General features: G+C 34.9%; 1 protein-coding gene across 1 annotated transcript in view; it reads left to right on the plus strand.

Moving 5' to 3' along the window:
• LOC107437751 (MAPK/MAK/MRK overlapping kinase) overlaps positions 1-21,921 on the plus strand; it is a 31,362-nt gene that overhangs the window by 7,986 nt on the left and 1,455 nt on the right. Inside the window, exons 4-11 of the mRNA XM_043055062.2 lie at positions 945-1,023; positions 2,962-3,010; positions 10,051-10,136; positions 12,194-12,286; positions 12,368-12,472; positions 13,951-14,130; positions 15,433-15,580; positions 21,574-21,723. Of these exons, the coding sequence (XP_042910996.1) occupies positions 945-1,023; positions 2,962-3,010; positions 10,051-10,136; positions 12,194-12,286; positions 12,368-12,472; positions 13,951-14,130; positions 15,433-15,580; positions 21,574-21,723 (890 nt within the window). The remainder of the gene's footprint in view (positions 1-944; positions 1,024-2,961; positions 3,011-10,050; positions 10,137-12,193; positions 12,287-12,367; positions 12,473-13,950; positions 14,131-15,432; positions 15,581-21,573; positions 21,724-21,921) is intronic.

Raw genomic sequence — 21,921 nt, forward strand, 5'->3', positions numbered from 1 at the left:
TATATATATATACATATTTAACAAAAGATTACTGAGCCAAAAATAAAGGCAACCCCTCATAATCAATATTGCGTTTGAAAATACTTTAGCGATTGCGAATCGCCAACAAGAGTGTGAGAATTAGTGTAACCATGTAACTGAAACATATTTGTGGTAAGAAAAAAATAATAAATGGTTATAAATAGATTTTTGTTTTCGATTAGGCGAGACAGTGAATGAATGAATGTATAGTAGTATAGAAATTAAAATTTTATCCGTTACATTGATCGATAAGGAAAGAACAAAATATTTTATGTTCGCTTTTTATAAAAATTAACTCACTGGTTTAATTTAAATATACTTCGATTCATAATGATTAAAAAAATAAGTTTAAGTAATTAAAGAAATTTTTAAAAGCTAGGATATATGGAATTGTGGCATCACAGTTATTTTGCAGACCGTTCGGAAAAAGAATTATTGCATTGATTATTGGAAATTGTTTACGTTGGAAATTTTCTATATTAAATGAAATATTGCGAAACAAATCAAAATTTTTGTCAGATTTTCGAAATCCGTTTCAAAAGTTACTTACAGATACAGGATTATTAACCCTTTCGTTGAAATGCGAAGTGTGCATCTCTGTATTCGGATTTAAGTGTTATATAACGATTGAGTGTTATAAAAAAATAACTTACAAGATAGCGTTAAAAATATATCGTTTAGTAGTACTTATCCAATATAAGTCACTAGAATAAGTGAAGGTACTGATTATTAAGAGTATCACTATTAAATATGTGCAGTCCCTGCCCAAAATATTAGACGCACTAAATTCGAAAACTCCTTCTATAAAACTAAAAATTCGAAAACTCCTTCGCAGCAAATTTTAAATGCAGAAATTAATTTCTATTGTTGAAGCTTTACTTTGTTATGTATATGTGTTGTTGACAAAATAATTTTAACTTCAGCTAGGAGAAAACCACTTCCAGAATTTAGAGTAAAAAGTTACGTTTATCAATTACTCAGATCATTGGATCATATTCATAGGTAAGCATGAATTTCTACAAAGATAAAATGAACATTTGTATTATGAGTGTGTTTTATGTTTTATAGCTAAGAATGTGTATTCACTCACTCGAGGTTTTTAATGAATAATTTCACTTGAAATAATGACAATCAGAAAGATGCTAACTTTTTTCTGGGTTGTTTCAGAGATGAGTAGTAATGAGGGCGTTCACTCCTTGTCACTCGTGACCGGAATAAGTGGTTCGAAAAATCGATATTTCAAACGGAACATCGTTAGAACCGTTTGAGATGTATCAGCTCATTTGAAAAGACTTCTGCAAAATGGTTTGTTAAATCAAAAAAAAAGAAGAAAAGTGTAAGCTTGATTAAAATCTTTATTGGCATTAAAAAATAGGAGGATGGTATTCGACTTGTTTTAATGGTTAATAAGTAAAAACTTTGACCAAATTAGCGCTAATATTTTGTTATCAAGAATGTGATAAATCCTCAAATGTTGAAATGATCTTGGACGAAAATTTAATTTTGACGAAATTTTTTCACACCTTGTCACATCAGCTCATCCTTATGTGTCCTAGTATCTTCTTTTATTTTTACGAATAGTCATTCGCTAAGGATACAGTCCCTTTGGCCAAATTATTAAACGCACTCTAAGATTCTATGCAAAATCTTAATTATCAGGTGACACTCTATACAGCTTTATTGTTTTTTATGAGACTGTTTGCACTTGCTTACGTTAGTGTATCAATTGCTTAAATGGGACGACATAGAATATAAATTTAACGATAGGATAAATTAGACGATATAAATATAATTATTAATGTGCAATTATTATATAATTATGTAGATTATTTATTTTATCAACCATTATATTAGTATATTACAATAATTAGACCAAATTATTAGACACACTGCTGTGTTTTGAAAATTACGTTTTTTGCACGAGTTTATAGGCAATACTTTGCGTGTAATGGGTTTTTATACGGAAGATTTTTTATATACTTCTTATTTGCATCAACTCTTAGGGTATTGCATTAAAATGTTAACGAATTGATACACGAACGCAAACAAGTTCAAACCTGTTTCAGCAACGTGAAAACAATAAAGCTGTATAGAGTATCACCAGATAATTAAGATTTTACATAGAATCTTAGAGTGCGTTTAATAATTTGGCCAGGGACTGTACAAAAGATTGTAGAAAAAAAGATACAAGAAAATAACTAATATTCGAGAATTAGTTCTGGAATTATGAACATACGTAGAGTTGAAATTTGACGTGCTGATTTTGAAATGTGTTGTTCCCTTCCATTGTACAATCAATGTTTCATGAGTGTACAGTGCGCACTCCATTTCAATGGTTCTCAGATATGCTAATTAATTAGTGCAGACGATATTTTAAGTTACGAAATCAGACAGTAAAGAGTACTTTCTCTATATGAACGTATACCTTTCTTTCCCAACAGATACAGATTTCTGACTTCCAAAATATAGGGGGATCCAGAGAATCGTCAGGAGAGCGATCCAAAGGTTGAACCTCCTAATGTTAAATTTATTTTTTCGACTTATATTCGTGAACTTTTTTAGACAATCGAACATTTTTTGCTCACAGCTATAAAATTTGTTATTCTGAAGAAAATTTCAAGAATAAAATCAATTTTAGAACCTATTTATTATTTTATTTAATAATAATCAGAAAAGGTTTGAATTGTAAAGGTATACAATTTTTTTACATTATTTAAAAAAATATCCAAATTTACGTGGAAAAAAATACGAAATTTGAGCGAAATGGGTTCAATAGTTCCTGTGAAATCCAAGTTTTAAATATACGACTTCTTTATAAAATTCGATTTCTCAGGAGTATAGTAAAGATAATAAATTGATTAATAAATTGATTAATTGATAATAAATTGATTAATTGATTGATTGAGTATAGTAAAGATAATAAATTGAATTTTATTTTAGACACGGAATCTTCCATAGGGATGTGAAGCCAGAGAATTTGTTGATAAGGGTAAGATATATTTATTAAATCTGTTAAAATTACAAGTTGAATTTTAGCTGTGCCGAAATGAAAACTTAAAGGAATTGTAAATGAATTTTTTTTAAAAATCTGTCTGAAGAGTATTTAAACAACTGAATAGTGTTCATTTCCTTCAGAGAAGATTGGGCACGTAATATGCTGCAATCGAAGCTTTTGTTTACGTACTATCAGGCCAAAAATGTCCGGAGAACCGGTTGTGGAGGAATAATGGTGTGGGGGTGTTTCTCCTGGTTTCGCCTGGGTCCGTTAGATCCTGTGGTTGGAAACATGAACTCTTGAGATGTACAGTCTCTGTCCAAATTCTTAGGCGCACTCTCAGATTCTATGTAATATCTTAATTATCAGGTGATACTCTATACAGCTTTATTGTTTTTGCTCGGATGCATTTGTTTACGCACCTGTATCGATGGGTTGACATTGTCATGCAATGCGTTAAAAATAAATACAAATAGGAAGTATATAAAAAATATCCTGAATGAAAATCCGTTACATGTATGTTTAAATATTAAAGTATTGCGTATAAACTCCTGCAAAACATGTCATAATTAAAACACTACTGCGCGTTTCATAATTTGGTCTAAATATTATAATATACTTATCTAATACTTGATATGATAAATATTCTACATTCATATAACATATCGTTTAATTTATCCTATCGTCAAATTTATACTATATATCAGGGATGGGCAAACTACGGCCCGCGGGCCAACTGTGGCCCGCCGGAAGGTTTTATCCGGCCCGCGGATATAATTTTAATTTGCCGATCAGTGGCAATATACATAAACAATATACATCCATTTTCTTGTCAACTATTTAAAATTATTTCTGTTTTTCCTTTTTTAACAAAGTACTGATGACCTTTTTACTTTCTCTATTTTTGTTCTACAAAACATAAATTGATGGAAATAGTTAGCACAGACGGCTTCAATTGGTAAAATGTTGAAAGCAGAAGTTCTTCATAGAATAGTCTTAGATTGGCTCTAACTAGCGTTTGTCTTTCTCGAGGAATCTAATATAGGTAAATTGTACTTCACATTTGGCAGACTACGCATTTTAAGATCCAACGAACGAACAATCTAACAATCATCTGGAGCAGTTGTTTCTAAATATGCCAAAGGTTTACAAATCATTACCAAATGCTAGTTTCCAAAATTTAATATTTCATGCCCAGAAAATCAGCTCTATGTTTGCTTAATCTTGTATATGTGAACAAGAGTTTTCAACTTTGAACCTTAGAAAGAATCATTTCAGAAGTGGACTAACAGAAAAGCATTTAGCCATGTTCCGTAAAATAGGCACATCTCGCTTCGAACCTTAATATAAGGAACTTTTAAAAACGAAATCGCAATTTCATTCATCTCACTAAATATTTAAATTAAAACCTGTATATCACTTTTTTTTTTAAATTTTGAAAGTTTTATTTGTCCCACCAAACATTTTTTTTCTCGATTTTTGGCCCTCGACCAAAAAAGTTTGATCAAAATAGTATCATCTTATAATTAAGATTTTACATAGAATCTTATACTGCGTCTATTAATTGGGCTGTATTTTGGAAGCTGATTTCCTAAATCCACTTGTGCAGAGCTTCAAAATATTTAATTTTCAGTACTTGCTGCAAAAATATTATGACCGAAAAAATAATAAAAGTACCTGAATAACTGTATTCTATTATTAAAATATTTCAATTGTTAGTGATATGTGACTGATATAGACGTGAAAAGTGGTTTAGCTTATTGCTTTTTACGCTGTACAAAATAGAAAATAGTTCTTTCAACAAGCAGAGGAACTAAAGTAGGGCATATTTTTCGCACACCCGCCGTTTCATAAACGCGAGGCAAAGAAAAATGGTCCCTAATGGATTAAAAATCGCTCCAGTTCTATTCGTCCTAGTTTTTGTGTGAGCGTTAGAACAAATTAACTCCGAACCTAAAGGGAATTGTGTGAGACACACAGACTCTTCACTTCATCGAATAGAAAAAAAGAAACGTGTCTCACATATTGGAGTGGATTTTTATACGAATGGACGCGCAATTGTGTTGAGCGCGTGACCTGTCGGGTGGAAAGTTGCATGGAGGGAAAAAATAAATGCATAGAATGTTTTTGTTCTTTTAATCCAGTAGTGGCTTAATCGTTTATGGTATCGGACCACTATCGGAAATACAGTCCCTGTGCCAAATTATTAGATGCAATATCAGATTCGATGTAAAATCTTAATTATCAGATGATACTATACAGCTTTATTGTTTTTATGTGATTGAAACCGGTTTGTAGTTGTTTACGTTAATGTATCAATGGGTTCAATTAGCCGATATACGATATAAATTTGACGATAGGATATATTAGAGAGACGATATATTATATAAATATAGAATATTTATTATATCAGGAATTATGTTAGAACATTATAATAATGAGATCTAATGATTAGACGCACTGCAGTTTTTTTTTTTTAATAATTTCATGTTTTGCACTACTTTATAGGCTTTATATTTAAACATATATGTAATGGGTTTTTATTCAGGACATTTTTAATATATTTCTTATATGTATTTATGTTTTAACGTATTGCATTACAATGTTAACCCATTGTTAAAGGAGCGTAAACAAAGGCAAATCTTTTTCATCCTAGTAAAAACAATAAAGCTGTATAGTAATCACCTGATCATTAAGATTTTACATAGAATCTTAGAGTGCAGTGGCGTACGCAAGGGAGGGGTTTAGGGGTTTAAACACCCCCCTTGAGCTCAGACAAAATGTCAAAAATAAAAATTTTAGTAGAAATTGTGCGAACTATTATTTTTTAAGACTATATAATTTTATTTGCCTTATGCCTACTTTTTTTTTCTCATGGTATTTCTCAGAATACTGAAAAAACATTTACTATAATAGGGTTGTACTTTTGAAACCAAATTCACGTGATACTGTTACGGACTGGTTCCTTTCTGTCCTGCCAGTATAGTTTTCGAGACTGGCTGTCATTCGCGAGGTCTTTACGCGATGATTCTGGAATCCTAGACGTTCTGTCGTCTTTGAGACAATTCGAGAATTTTGGAGATGCGGTGAAAAATTATATAAAAGGGGGAACGGAGTACAGTGGAGTTAGTTAGTCAGACTAAGAGTTATCTCTGCCGCTTGTCTTTCGGAGCTTGTCGCTAAATCTGTTTTGATTTATCTCAACAAAAAGTTCATTCAATCGCCGAACCCGTCGTCGCCACTATTTCGACTAGTGAAGAAATCAGTAACAATACCATTGGAGATACTGTGCTCGTTGAAGTTATTCATTCCAGCTCGAAACTTTGAGATCGTAGCATAGCGGATATTTCTGTGCCAATATATATATATATTTGCTGTTCTTGGATCTTTAGGATTTCAAAACGCAAGAATTTAACAATTTTTAATTATTTTGAGAAAAAATCACGACCTGAAATTAGTGAGGTGACAGCATCTAGTACCAATGTAAGTTTTTCTGTTGTACAGAAATGTGATACTTCCGTTGAAGAAAACGTTTCTAGCATAACAAAATCTGATGAATGTGAAAGTGGCCCTCAAAGTGTTACTTCCCACCCATATGACATTGGACTTTTTTCAGAAGATATTACATGCGAGAAGATATTACATTATGTTCTTAAACTTAAAAAATCAAATCAAAATTTAACTAACCAATGTTGTCTAAATAAAAAGTCAAAATTGTCCAGCTGTCTAAATTAGTGAAATAATAGTGCTTTATTACAGACTCGAATTTCTTTTAGTAGTTTCAGAAAATTATGAACACCCCCCTTAAAAAAATTCTGCGTGCGCCACTGTTATAGTGCGTCTAATAATTTGGTCAGGGACTGTATTCAAAAATTGAGATAATGAATACAAAATGGACACTTCTTCCATTTTATAAATTCACTTTTTCTGACGTAAAAATTTAAACGCAGAAAGTAAAAAAAAAAAAAAAAAAAAAAAAAAAAAAAAANAAAAAAAAAAAAAAAAAAAAAAAAAAAAAAAAAAAAAAAAAAAATTAGTTTAGACACATTTTCAAAATTATCAACAAAAAAAAAATAAATAAATAAAATACAAAACTTTCCTCAAAGAAAATAAGTTGAAATTTTCCGATCTTGGCATCGTTTTTTTTTTTCTTCTTTTTTTTATTCTGTTGAGTCTGTAGAAAAAAATCATTCCCTATTTATAGTTCATTCACGCGAACACGCGATAGACGGTTCCTTTCCCCAGTTGTTGAAACAACAACAAAGTAGAATAAATTCTTTTCTCACGTGATCACATGCTCAATATATTTTGGCGGTAAATTATTGATTATTTCGGCCTTCGTCTCATTTAATGGATCCCCACTAACCTTAGCTACGATTTGCAGTCAATTTTTGTTAAAATTTTTTATTATGTTTAAAGAGTTACACTAATGATCTCAAGTATTGCCACTTTCTACAGGCAAAGTTTGAATTATTTCAGTGAATGAACGCCAGGAATAAAATAACTCAAATCGTTTTCAAATTAAGAGTAGAATAAGAGAATCGTTTTCAAAATGATATCTTTTGGATTTTATTTACGTTGCCCCCAAATACTGAGTTACAATTCATTGAGTTTTTCTAGACATTTTATTTTTAGAAGTGTTGTTTTACTGGGGTTTTTTAACGAGGGCCACTCTGGAAGTGGTTTAACTTAAGCAAACGTTCGATTAATTGTCAGGAAATTGTCACTATACGCGCATCTATTTAAGTACGAATTATCACTTTCTGAAGTTATTTCCGATCCAAACTGATTCCTTCACGCATCGAATTCGTGACAAAAATTATTTCTCAACTTTGGTGAAATTCTTACGAACATGATGTTAGGAAAGAAATATTAGGCATTTTCACAAATATATATTTTGCATTTTCGAGATATTTTCATATTAATAATTGGGCAAAAAGAACGTTAGATTCTGGCTAAATCCGCCGGGGAAAGATAGTGCTATACCCGATAAGTAAGTAGCAATTCTGAGGCTATGGGAAATAGACCCAAGCGAACCGCGATGGCTCAGGGGATAGAGCATTTGCCTTCCAATGAGGCGAACCGGGTTCGAATTCCAATCGGTTCGAATTCAAACCAAAAATATCCTCAGTGGTAGACGGATCATGGGTTAGAGTCCCCTTGTCGTCAGGCCTTGCCTCTCCATGTAACGCAAATGAGGGTTAGCTCCAACAAAAAGTGCTCCACGAAGGCAAATTTCTCCTAATACTCGATCCAGAAGTTCCATTGTTTTCTGGATTGGGTTCAAAATGACAAGGCTACGGAGTTGAACATTAATAGTCGTAACCCCATAAAATTGGGTCGGCTGTTCAACGACGGTTATAAAATAAAATAGACCCAAGTGTTCGATATTTTTTCATTCAGTAATAATAAATATGTATTAAAAATTATTATTTTTTGTTTGAAACTAACTCGATATTTTTTTAAAAATAATTTTAATGAATTAGGGTAAACAGATTATTCGAATCGTTTCATAAAAAACGCAAAAATACCGTTCCTTTTTCCTTTTTTTCTCTTAACTATAAAAATTAATATTCTAAATTGCGTTTAGTTGAAATATTTTAAGGGTTAGAAAAGAACATTCGAAGAAAATCTTATTCAGCAAAATCGGCTGTAATACTTAATAATTAGGTTATATGTCGTACGTGATTAGAGTTACTTAGGTTGAATTGCGTCCTGGTCGACGTCCTACGCAATCTAGGATTAACATTATCCGCAGAAGCAAGTCATTACACGCTCCATATTTTATGTAGTCTATGGGTTGTCTCTGCTCAACTGTGATAAAGGAAAGCACAGGACAGCATTCATGGTTTAGTGAATACAATTTTTTTTATTGCAATCAATTATGTATTATTATTTTTCTTCATTTGAATTTGCAACTGACTCATAAATACTTAAGAGCTAAAAAGTAATCATCGTGCTCGAGTAATTTCCGCCTAAGTAATCTGGTACATTGTGTATCCAACACAAATTTATAATGCACCTTCAATCTTCCATCGATTCATAGCAGAATAATTAAAAGTAAAGAATTAAATTTTGGCACTAACACTTAAACGCATTGACCTATAATATTCATAGTAAATTCAAAGTCTTGGCATTACTATTTATTCTCCATAGCTATTAAGCTCATCTAGATAAAGAGCTCAACAAATAATTGACAGTGTAAAGCTAAGCACAGATGGCGCTGCGGGTTAAATCTGCAGTGTATCTACCACTACAAAAATACAATTCCAATTCACTAATATGTAAGACATGTTAACTCGATTCTATGATGGGGTACCTCTTCATAGATGAAGGTTAACATTGTCGATAAGAAATCTCTCATCACGGGTACCTTGACAGAAACTCCCACTTCAATTTAAACACGCCTACTTCGATGGATAATCCACATTGAACAGTTGTCTTGCCACTCGTGACATTGTCTTCCTCACGCTGTTGCTTCTCAGTCTCGATCACACACAACGTATACAACCTATAGCTAAAGACAACACAGGAGTGACTACTTAATACAGCTCTCGTTTTTCAGCAGAAAGTACGGTGATTTTAATACAGCTCTCTCGGCTTCTCACAAAACAGCCATGAATCCACTAATGGTATCTGTTCATCGAATTCTATCTCAGCTATAATTCTGGTGGGGGAGTACTGTAGTGTATCTACCACTACAAAATATGAAGGGGGACATTTTAATAGATGAAGGTTTTCATTCTCGATAACTCATAACCCCACAATAACTAAACAAATGAGGTACTTTTAGAATGGATCATATTTTATAATCATCGATTTTGCAAAAAGGTTTGCAATGAAAATCAATAGTAGATAAAGGTAGACAATAGTAAATAAAGATATTATGCAGTCTTATCGTACGATTGGCATAGTTCATAAGGCTATACAGTATTTTACTCTTTTTCGAACATTTTATTTATAGAGAAGTAATAAAATTTAACATCTTTGTAACTTCCACGTACTGTCTATTGAACGAAAGTTTTATTCCATAGGATAATCTTTTGAAATTAGGAGATTTTGGAAGTTGTCGGGGAATCAATACTAAAAGGCCTTATACAGAATATATCTCTACCAGGTGGTAAGTTATTGACATTTCACTCTCTGTTGTTTTGGAGAAAAAAGCGTTATTTTTTTGTTGACATCATTTGTTGTGTTTTTAATTTCCTTTCCGTTGTAATTTTCTGAGTCCCTTTTCAACCAGTCATTAAAATTTTTAAGGAATATTTACTAAAACATTTATTGATTATCTGAGGAGGGGATATTAAAGCCCGTTTTTGCATAGAAACAGATTCTGGAAAAAAAATAATAATTTAAGTGCTGCCATCTATTGGGAGCAAAGAAGGAGCAACTCAAATACGTCTCAACAATCAGACGTTCTTTTTTTATCACTTAACTTCTTCACGATATCCTAATTTTTAAGAAATGGGGTAAAATTTGTACAATATCGTGCTTTCAAATTTTTAAAAGTTTGATGTTCTAATAGTTCCGTTAAAAAAAAAAAAAACCTTGAATCTATTTTCGAGCTTATTTTACAATGAGTAGTCACAGGAGCAATATTGCAATGATAACGAAATTTTTCAAATTTACTTAACAGCATCCCTGATTATTCCGAGTTAACTCGGGTACGTACATATTGCAAATATTTGTCATCCCGAGAAAACTCGGGCATAGCAGAATGTGTCAGTGTTTTATCACGTTTTTATTCGGCCGGAAGCAAAAAACATAATCTGCTGTGATTGGAAGTTTTATGTGGGAGTTTTGATGTTGGACTGCTCACGTGTTTTGTGCTATTGTATATATACGATGGTTGCTGAATTTACATAGCTATAAGAGTAATAAAAAAATGGCGTATTCCTTCACTGACGTTTGAAAAGTATCACTTTGTGTTATCTTTTGTTTTAAGAACTATCCTACAAAGACTCATATTTAACTTTTTTCATTTGCCAGAGATAATTCGGGATAGTAAACGGATGGTAAATTAAATATTTCTTACTCATAAAAAAAAGCTAAAATTTCAACTTAGAACTTTGTGTGTTATGTTTTGTTTTAGTTCCTTGTATTTATTAATAAAAAAATTTTGATTTTTAGCATTTTTTTCAACAAAATTATTGGTAAGGGAAGATTTTCACCAACCTTTCCCAGAAAGTTCGCACAGGACGAAATTTGCGTCTGAAATTCGGACTCCGTAAACCACCCCCATTTGTAAGAGAAAGTTCGAAGCTCAGAGAGTCCGACAGCACTTTCCAGAAGCAATAAAGATGATTCGTTTGAATTATAGAAGCATTTTCCCCATTGTTTAAGGGACCTATATCACCTCCGCTAATCTGAGTAGGGTATGATCTGCTACCAGTTTCCGATGAAGCTCTCTTGATTTATGTATACTTTTTATTTATTTATTTATTTTAAACCGAAAACAGAAGGTTTTATGGTTCTATCAGAACATTTTGTTACCGATTGGAACAAAATTAGGGTGGTGATAATTAATTTCTAGGAATTTTTATGCTGTGGCTTTCAATTTCTTTTCACCCCCATTGTGGTCAGATATAAGAGGGAGAAAAAAAAAAGACTGTTTTCCTTAGAGGAGAGTAAATGATGTGAAAAAGGTGAACAATAAAAAAAAAGAAAAGAAAAACATTAAAAATCATTCATTTATAATTTTTTTTTCTCCCAAAGAATAAAAATTCGGAACGAAATTAATATAATTTGTTTCTTATTTTTTTTTTCAAGCAGGAAGTAATGAAATGTGAGGGCTCCATTAACAAAGAATGTAGACAAAGGTCCAAGGCAAAGTACCCGAGGTCCCGTAGTGCAAGTTCATTCCTGTCTCTATAGTTTGTCTAAAGTAAGAACTCCTCTAGCCATTCGTCTATGATATCGATGTATAACTACTTCAAGTAAGGGTGCGGGTTCACTGTTTAGAACAGGTTGGGGCTCAGGTCGACGAGAGAAAGGGAATCTTTTTCTTCTGTCTATTGTGTTAGCCCCAGAGGGAAGAGAAACTACCCTCCTTGAAATGGACTATTCTTTTTTCCATAGCAGCAGACGGCCTCAGACTTTGTGGCGGGGGAAGTTCTCACCGTTGACAAACTATAACTATGTAAACTATTTATTGAATGCGGTCATAATTTATTTCAGGTACCGGCCTCCTGAGTGTTTGCTTACTAGTGGTCACTACAGTTATAAAATGGACATGTGGGCAGCTGGATGCGTATTTTTTGAAGCCCTCACGTAAGCCCTTTATTTATTCATTTATTTATTTACTATCAGAACAAGTGCGGTAATGACGTGTCCATGTGTTTATCATTTTAGAAATCTTCCCTTGTTTCCCGGAAGTAGTGAAATCGATCAGCTGTCGAAGATACACAACGTTTTGGGCACGCCAAAATCTTCCATTATAGCCAAATTGCGTCGCCAGTAAGTGCATCATGATATAAATTCAACAGTATTATTAGTTATTATTATTTAATAACAGTTATTATTATTTTCCATTAATTTAATCAAAACGGAAAACTTTTGCAAATAAATATTAGGAATCTTTTTTTTTTAAAAAAAAGAAATGTTTCGAATAAAAAATAGTGATTGGAAAAAATTCATTAAATAATTCTTGTTGCACACTAAAAACTATAATTCTTTCAAAAATAATGCAGAAAATTAAAGAAAAATATGGCATTAAATTTAAACTTCTCAGTTAGCTAAACTTGAGGGATACCATTTTGACAGTCATATCATTCTTATAAGTCATTAAAAAAAAGTCTTTATTTGAGAAAAATTTTATTGACTGTGCAGATTTTCAGTACTTAAATTATTATCTGCACCAAGTTATTAAAATATTTAATGTAGAGTTATTGAGATTGCAAAACTATCTCAAGCGAAATTTGGTTAGTAGATCTTAAGTTATTCATGATGTTTTTTTTCTTGAAGACTATGTGTACCAAGTACTTACACATAGTCTTCAAGAGCAGTGAGCAAAATCGAATCGATTTCCTCAAATTAAGTGCCAACCCAAAAATTGGGTCGGCTGTTCAACGACGGTTATAAAATATAAAATAAAATTGCTCAAATTTTTGTAAACTAGAGCCATCTGTTGACAAACTTTATAACACATTGTAAAACTGAAGAAAATTAATACCTTGCACAGAAAAGCGTACAACATTATCTAATTCCGTTTTCCGTTAAATGATTTTTCAAATCATCACACATTTTCGAAACACTCTTTTAGCATTTGCAGCTGCAAGTAGGAAGTTTTCAAAATATTTAGAGTTTTTAAATATTCAATTAATTATTTCAGACTTCAAGAAACAAGTCTGATATTATATTCCCTATTTTAAAAACTGCATCTATAAGAAAAAAATACGGTATGCAAAGCAAATATATAAATCTGCAGTGGTAGATACTCCTCGCCCTACATTGTTGACTTTCGGACGTGATGTGAACAGGCCTACCTTGGCAGAAACGCCCACTACGATTTGAACACGCCTACATCGATGGATGGTTCACACTGAACAGTTGACTTGCTATTTGTGACGGCGACATTATCCATCTCCTCGTGCTGTAGTTTCAATCACACGCAACGAACAACGTATTCACTCAACTGCTAATGGCAACACAAGAGCGACCTCGACCGTGAACTTAGTACAGCTCTCGGTTTCTCACAAAACAGCAAAGAATCAACTAGTGGTATTCGTTCATCGAATTCTATCGCAGATATAATTCTGGTAAGGGAAATACAGTAGTGTGTGTACCAACACAAAAATACAATTCCAGTTCACTAGTATGTAAGACACTCGATTCTATGTTGGGGTTCATAAATGAAGGTTGACATTGTTGATTACTCCTCCCCCTACAAATCTACAGATATCAAATGGTAATAGAATTTATTTTTCCTTGAATAGCAAGCGCCTGAATGGTGTGAACTTCAGTTTCCAGTGTCAGTCGGGAATAGGAATAGCCATCCTTGCTCCAGGCACCTCACCCGATGCGATGCAGTTGTTGGCGAGTTTGTGTGCCTACGATGAAGAGGAAAGACCATCAGCACGACAAGCACTCAAGTTTCCTTATTTCTCGGATCTCAGGTGAGTAGTCTTCATTTAACTGTATCGACATATTTAATGAAATCCTTTTAATCACCAAATATAATTGGAGAAGTCGGATAAAGAGTGCCTGAATTTAATTATGGCACAGCAAGTTGAATAGCCCACACTATTTTTGGGTTTCCGACTACTAGTGTTCAGCTCCGTAGCCTTGTCATTTTGAACCCAATTCAGAAGACAAGGGAATTCATGGATCAAGTAATGGGAGAAATTTGTCTTCGTGGAGGATACTTTGATGGAACTCACCGCATATGCTTTACACGGAGAGGAAGATCACAAAAACCTCCCATGGTTAGCCTGACGGTAAAGGGACCCTCACGTCAGTATTGTGGTGGGTGTAAGCCGGATGCGAAATTCGTGTTGACTAGCCATCGCTGGCATTCGATCCCGGGTCACCTCCTTGGAAGGCGAATGTTCTATCCCCTGAGCCCCCGCGGCTTTAAATTAAAAAATTTTTGAGATGGATTTGTGTGGCTCAAACTACCGTTCAACCCCTTCGAAATGATTTTTATAAGAATTTATAAGCGATTCCTTACTGGGCGTTTATTGGCATCGCTCGGTGGCCCTGAACTTTCATTGTAAGGGACCGGGGTTTGCTCCCTAGTGGCCACTTTAAGACCCACCAATCTTCAGATCCAGGAGTTTCCTTGTCTTCTGGATTGTTTTAAAATTACAAAGCTACATTAGTAGTCGTAAACCCAAAATTGAGTTGGTTGTTCAACGACGGTTATAAAATAAAATAATAAACTAGAGCCGTCAACTAGTCAAACTAGGCACAGGGTATAGAGCGTTCGCCTTCCAATGAGGTGAACCGGGTTCGAATCCCAGTCGATACGAATTCCGCATTCGGCTTGCACCGACCACAGTGCTGACGTGAAATATCCTCAGTGGTAGACGGATCATGGGTTAGAGTCTCCTTGCCGTCAGGCTGACCGTGGGAGGTTTTTGTGATATTTCCTCTCCGTCTAACGCAAATGCCAGTTAGTTCTATTATAAAAAGTCCTCCACGAAGACAAATTTCTCCCAATACTCGATCCAGGAGTTCCCTTGTTTTCTGGATTGGGTTCAAAATTACAAGACTACACAGTTGAACATTAGTAGCCATAAGACCATAAAATTGGGTCAGCTGTTCAGCGACGTTTATAAAATATAAAATACAAAAAATCTTCAGATCAATATGTATCTGAGAAGTAAGGGTGGTCAGTCGGTCAAGAAGTTGTGATGCCTTCTTGCGTTTTTTTTAATTGTTTATAGTTTTGATGACTGTTGTGCAAACATTTTCAGACTGGCTGAGAAGTATCATCTGTCTGGACGTCTTTCATCGAGGAATACCGGAAAGAGGACGTCCTCTGATTCCTCTAACTTGTCCCCAAGGAGTGAGAATGTATCAAGAGTCGATGATATCTCTAATCCAGTCACACGAGAAAGAAAGGTGATTCTCTCATACTACTCGTGTTATTTTCATTGCTTGTTCGTCAAAGCAACCATTTCGTAGTAACGATTGCTTAACAAAGAATAACTCTGAACATTAAAAAAGAAAAACAATAGAAATATGACTAGGTTATCAAGTTAGTAGAAAAATCATTAAATTATGATTTAAGAATATATCTATTTCAATGCAAATAAAGTTTCATAATTAGGGAATTGCTCCTAGTGACCTACTAGGTTGCTACGTCTAGGACAGGACGTAAAACTTATGCTCTAAATTTACTAGCCAGACGAAAATTTTTGTTCGCCACCTTTTTCACGAAATATATGAACAGTTTTTAAAATATTGACAAGCGTTGAGTATTGTTCCAATATGCAATCTATCTGTGTAGTTACTTTACAGGTCAATAGGTGGCGCTATTGCATAGTATGGTAGAGTATACAGGAAAGCGTTACTTTAAGGTTGTTTTTCGAAGGCTTCGTCGGCATATGATTTTTTTGCGAATAATATGCTATTTTCATAAAGGCTGTGAGTGCGCAACAGTTACTCATGGCTGTTAGGACAAGTTTAGTCTAGGCTAGTGTTGTCTATGCTTGTATTGAAAATGGCGCTATTTTGAGAATAGACAATTTCGTGGAAATGAAAATGGTCTATTTCACTCCAATGCTGCATTATCTGGGCTCATATAAATTTGCGAAAATTGAGAGCGATTTTGATAATTCTTCATCTAGGTGGAAAAATGTCGCCAAATTGTTGATTTTTAAGAAAGTTAAATAACTAATAAATAATATTTAAGTTATTCGTCTGTCCTGAAGCCCAGATAATTCTTCCCGGCAAGATGTTTTAAGATCATCAGTTGCTTTTGCTTGGCGACAGAGTTTCGGAAAACCAAGTTTAAAAATATTAGTGCATAGCCACGTAGTGGCATTTAACCTTAAAACATCAGTGTTGGGTATGTCCGCAGTGCCACTAAAAGAGCATGTCTAAAAAAAACACCCAACCATTAAAAAATAATTAAATGAATGCCTATTACACTGGCCGATCGTGTATAACCGAATTTTTTTTTTAAAAGTTAAGTTACAATGCTCGGTAAACTCTGCGCTGAGGTTTTTAATTTCAAGGCCTGGTATACCCTAAGATACTATACTGTAGTAGCGCCACCTATTGATCCATAAAGTAAATATAAAGGAATGAAATTCAATTCCAGTAAACTTTTGAATCTATTGGATTTTGTTTCATGACCAAATTGTAAATAATTTACAAATTTGTAAAAATATTTTATAACTTTAATTTTGAACTATTATTCAAAGCTTGTGGGTCTCAGGTGGTCTAGAAAAAGTCAAATAAAACTTGAAAACAAAAATTTTAAAATTTTTAATGATAATAACAGTAATAACGGAATGCTAATCGATAGGCAACTGTAAAAAATTTCAATTGTTTTCTTCTAAAGAAGTGTAAAAATATCAGTTGTGTGCCACAACTAATTCTTTTTCTAACTGATTCGAAAAGGAAACGTTGCATTAAAACAAATTAACACAATTTCTGATCGATTCATATTATAATTTATCAAGAATTCATGTCGGGAAAATGTTAAATTGTAACAACAATATCCCTTTTTAATACAGACTGTGGTGACCTGCCTACTACAACTCAACGCTGCCAGTCTGGTATCCCATAGCAACGAAGAACACGAAAGAGAAACTAATGTTTTCTTTTTGCTTTTTGATAATTCTCCTGTTTCTCAATATGCACTTTATTATTATTATTTAAGGATGTTTAATATATTATATTTTATAATAAGAAGTTCGTCTACTTATTTATCACAAAAAGTATACCTCCACAAACTGGTGACCTCGGATTTATTATGAATCGCAACCTGCAATGTTGTACGAATATGGAGTTCATATGCCAAAATCCTGAGCAACAATAAGTTGTCAAGCTTGATGAAATGAAAGTAAGGCATTTTACCTGTGATTTAAAGTAGTTTGCCTCAGTCCAGTGAGTCAACATATTTCGGTTAGAATTTTATCGGATCTTATTTATTGAATAATTAATTTTATCTGGTGTGTTGAATCTGAATCGCCAATTTCTCTGATTTAAAGTACCCAAAAGCTGTGTCGCTATATACGTATATTGATTATTTTTCTGTGTTATTGTGTATATTTGACTGATCTAAAATGGTTGACAACAATGCTTCTTCACAATTGGCGCGAGTTGCAGTTAAGCCTCCGCCATTTTGTCGCCAAGACCCATCGTTATGGTTCATTCAACTGGATGCGCAGTTTAAATTGAGCCACATTACTGCTGACGAAACTCAGTTTTATACAGCGATCGCCGCTTTAGAATCAGAAGTACTTCAATCAGTTCGTGAAATTATCTTGAGTCCACCGGCGACGGAAAAATACAAATCGTTGAAAGAAAAATTAATTTCTGTTTATGCGGAATCCGAGACAGTTAAAATCAAGCAACTGTTGCAAGATTTACAGTTGGGTGATATGAGGCCTTCTCAATTGTTGTCTAAAATGTCAGACTTATCAGCCGGTAACCTAACGGACAATATTCTTAAAACATTATGGATGAATAGACTCCCATCAAATATGCAAGCCATTTTAGCGGCCAGTAGTGAGCCTCTTACGAAGCTGTCCGAAATCGCTGATAAAATACACGAGGTGGTCATGCCAACGCAAATACATGCAGTTCAGACTCCTGATCAAGGTATTGTGGCATTACAGGCTCAAATTAATGAATTATCTAAACAGGTCTCTCAATTAGTAGCCATTCAAGCTGAACCCTTTCAGCGTCACCGCTCTCCATCACGTGGTCGATATGCACGACGTAGCACTTCGAGGAAACGTTATGAAAGCCCTCCTCCGGGTATTTGTTTTTACCACCACAATTTTGGAGACAAGGCAAACAAATGTCGCCAACCGTGCCGTTATAACAACCAGGGAAACGAGACGGGCCGTCGCTAAAAGTCGTGAACGACAGCGGCCGGAATATTGCACGCCTTTTCGTCATCGATAAGAATTCCGGTTTAAAGTTTCTTGTAGACACCGGTGCTGATGTTTCTGTCGTGCCACCACATTTTCATGAACAAAAGTGCCTCACCAAATTACAACTTTATGCAGCAAATGGAACTCCCATACAAACTTTTGGTGAACGCCTGATATCTATTGACTTAGGATTGCGCCGCAAATTCCAATGGCCATTCATTGTTGCCTCCGTTTCAAGTCCTATTATTGGTGCTGACTTTTTGCAAAAATTTTCTTTACTTGTCGATCTTAAAAATCACCGTTTAGTAGATTCTTCAACGAACTTAACTTACCCGGGAGAAATTCGCAATAGTCGAGATATAAACATTAAACTGATTTCGGATACTTCTACATGGCATCAACTTCTCAGAGAATTTCCTACAATCACGCGCCCAGTTATGGGTAATTTACAACCCAAGCACGATGTACTACATTATATTGAAACTACCGGACCTCCAATTTGTTCTAAACCAAGACGTTTACCTCCAGACAAGCTTAAAGCCGCCAAAGATGAATTTCAATACATGATGGAACAGGGAATTTGCCGCCCATCGAAAAGTTCATGGGCCAGTCCGCTCCATCTAGTTCGGAAACGAAATGGTAACTGGCGCCCGTGCGGGGATTATCGCCGGTTAAATGCAGCTACAATTCCTGATCGTTACCCAGTCCCTCACATTCAAGACTGTATGCAAGTCTTAGAAGGAAAAACTATTTTTACAACTGTTGATCTTGAGCGGGCGTACCACCAAGTACCCGTTAATCCAGCTGATATTCCAAAAACTGCAGTTATAACGCCTTTCGGACTATTTGAATTTCCGGTCATGACTTTCGGCTTATGCAATGCTGCTCAAACGTTCCAACGCTTCATTAATCAGGTGCTATTCGGTCTGGACTTTTGTGTACCTTATTTTGATGACGTCTTAATCGCCTCCTCTTCAGAACAAGAACACTTATCCCATTTAAGAACTATTTTTGAACGGTTTCAGAGTTACGGAGTCAGTCTCAATCCTTCCAAATGTGTTTTTGGCCAACAAAAGGTATCCTTTCTTGGCCATGAAATTTCCGCTGATGGCGTTCGACCCCTTTCAGATAGAGTCACCGCTATCCGCGAGAAGCCCAAACCAGATACAGCACATACGATCGCGAATTATTAGGAATCTATGAAGCTGTAAAGCATTTTCGACATATGCTAGAAGGACGCATTTTCATGATCTTCACTGATCACAAACCATTAACTTATGCTTTTCAACAGCGTTCGGATAAAGCCTCCCCTCGTCAAATGAGACACCTTGACTTCATAAGCCAGTTTTCAACGGATATCCGTTATGTGGAGGGTTCACAGAATATCGTAGCAGACACCTTGTCTCGTATCGAAGAATTAGCCATTCCATCGCCAATTGACTTTGCTGCCCTTGCAGATGAACAATATCAGGACACAGAACTACAAACCCTCTTGAAAAACAAATCTACCAACAATCTCAACTTGCAACCTATGCAGCTAACACCTGGAAAATCACTTTATTGTGATGTTCAGGATTCGAGAATTCGACCTTATGTTCCCCCTGGGTTTCGACACGCCGTTTTTAGTCAATTGCATCATCTTTCACATCCTGGCATCAAAGCTTCAAGGAAACTGATACAACAACGTTTCGTGTGGCCTAGTATGCAAAAGGACATAGCTAGCTGGACACGCTCATGCTTGGAGTGCCAACGATCTAAAATTGTCAGACACACCACCAGCCCACTTAAAAATTTTAATTTGCCATCATCTCGGTTCAATCACGTGCATCTCGACTTGGTCGGACCATTGCCGCCTTCTAATGGATATTCATATCTCCTTACTTGCATTGACCGATTTACTCGCTGGCCCGAAGCCGTTCCTTTAGTGGATATTTCAGCTAGTACCGTGGCAAATGCTTTTTACACTGTTTGGATCTCTCGATTTGGAGTTCCGGAACAGATTTCTACTGACCAGGGGCGTCAGTTCGAATCCCAACTGTTCACGTCGCTAGCTAAGTATTTAGGCACTTACAAAGTGAGAACCAGTCCGTACCATCCAAGTTCCAATGGAATTGTCGAGAGATTTCACCGCTCTTTAAAACAATCAATTCGATGCCACACTGCAATACAGTGGACTGAGGTGTTACCTACCGTACTTCTAGGTCTTCGATCAGCGTTGAAAGAGGATCTGAATGCCTCTTCTGCCGAACTGGTATATGATACTGCTCTCCGTTTGCCAGGGGATTTCGTACAGTCAGTCAATCCATCTGACTGTAATGATGCTCCTACATTCGTGCATCAACTTAGAAACTGCATGTCAAAATTACGACCAGTTCCTACCAGCGCTCATTGCAAACAAACAGTCTTCGTACACAAAGAACTAAGAAACTCATCTCATGTTTTTCTCAGATCTGATGCTCCAAAGCCTTCTCTTGCACCAAAATTTTCAGGACCACATCAAGTACTAGCTCGATACGAAAAAACATTCAAAATCTTAGTAAACGAAAAAGAAGTTATTGTTAATATCGATCGCCTTAAACCGGCATTCATCTGGAAACCTGAAGCCCCTGTACCACATGCGTCATCAACATCGACTGAAACCACGACGTCTGATTTAACAAATGCTACGACAACAACGCGCTCGGGACGTCGAGTACGCTTCAATCCGAAGTATTTGTAAGAAAGGTATCGTTAGCACTGGAGGGGGAGTACTGTGGTGACCTGCCTACTACAACTCAACGCTGCCAGTCTGGTATCCCATAGCAACGAAGAACACGAAAGAGAAACTAATGTTTTCTTTTTGCTTTTTGATAATTCTCCTGTTTCTCAATATGCACTTTATTATTATTATTTAAGGATGTTTAATATATTATATTTTATAATAAGAAGTTCGTCTACTTATTTATCACAAAAAGTATACCTCCACACAGACTGTGACTTAAAAAAAAACAATTCATATTGCAGAAACAACGCTCAGAACAATTACTACCAACACTCGAAATAAACGGTCTGCGACAGGATCTTCATGGAAACCGTCGACTGGCCATCGAAGTCCTCAAATCAAATAGATCCGTCAACCTACCTCCTATTCCATTGAAATCAAGGAAAAAGAAGGTTTGTACATCTTTTTATACAGTCCCTAGACAAATTATTAGACGTGCACTCTAGGATTCTATGTCAAATCTTAATTATCAGGTGATACTATACAGCTGTATTGTTTTGACGCGACTGGTTTGCACTTGTTTACGTTCCTGTAACAATGGGTTAACATTGTAATGCAATACGTTAAAACATAAATACTAATAGGAAGTA

Source organism: Parasteatoda tepidariorum, chromosome 8 (assembly GCF_043381705.1).
Source record: "Parasteatoda tepidariorum isolate YZ-2023 chromosome 8, CAS_Ptep_4.0, whole genome shotgun sequence".
In the NCBI taxonomy this organism is placed as follows: domain Eukaryota; kingdom Metazoa; phylum Arthropoda; class Arachnida; order Araneae; family Theridiidae; genus Parasteatoda; species Parasteatoda tepidariorum.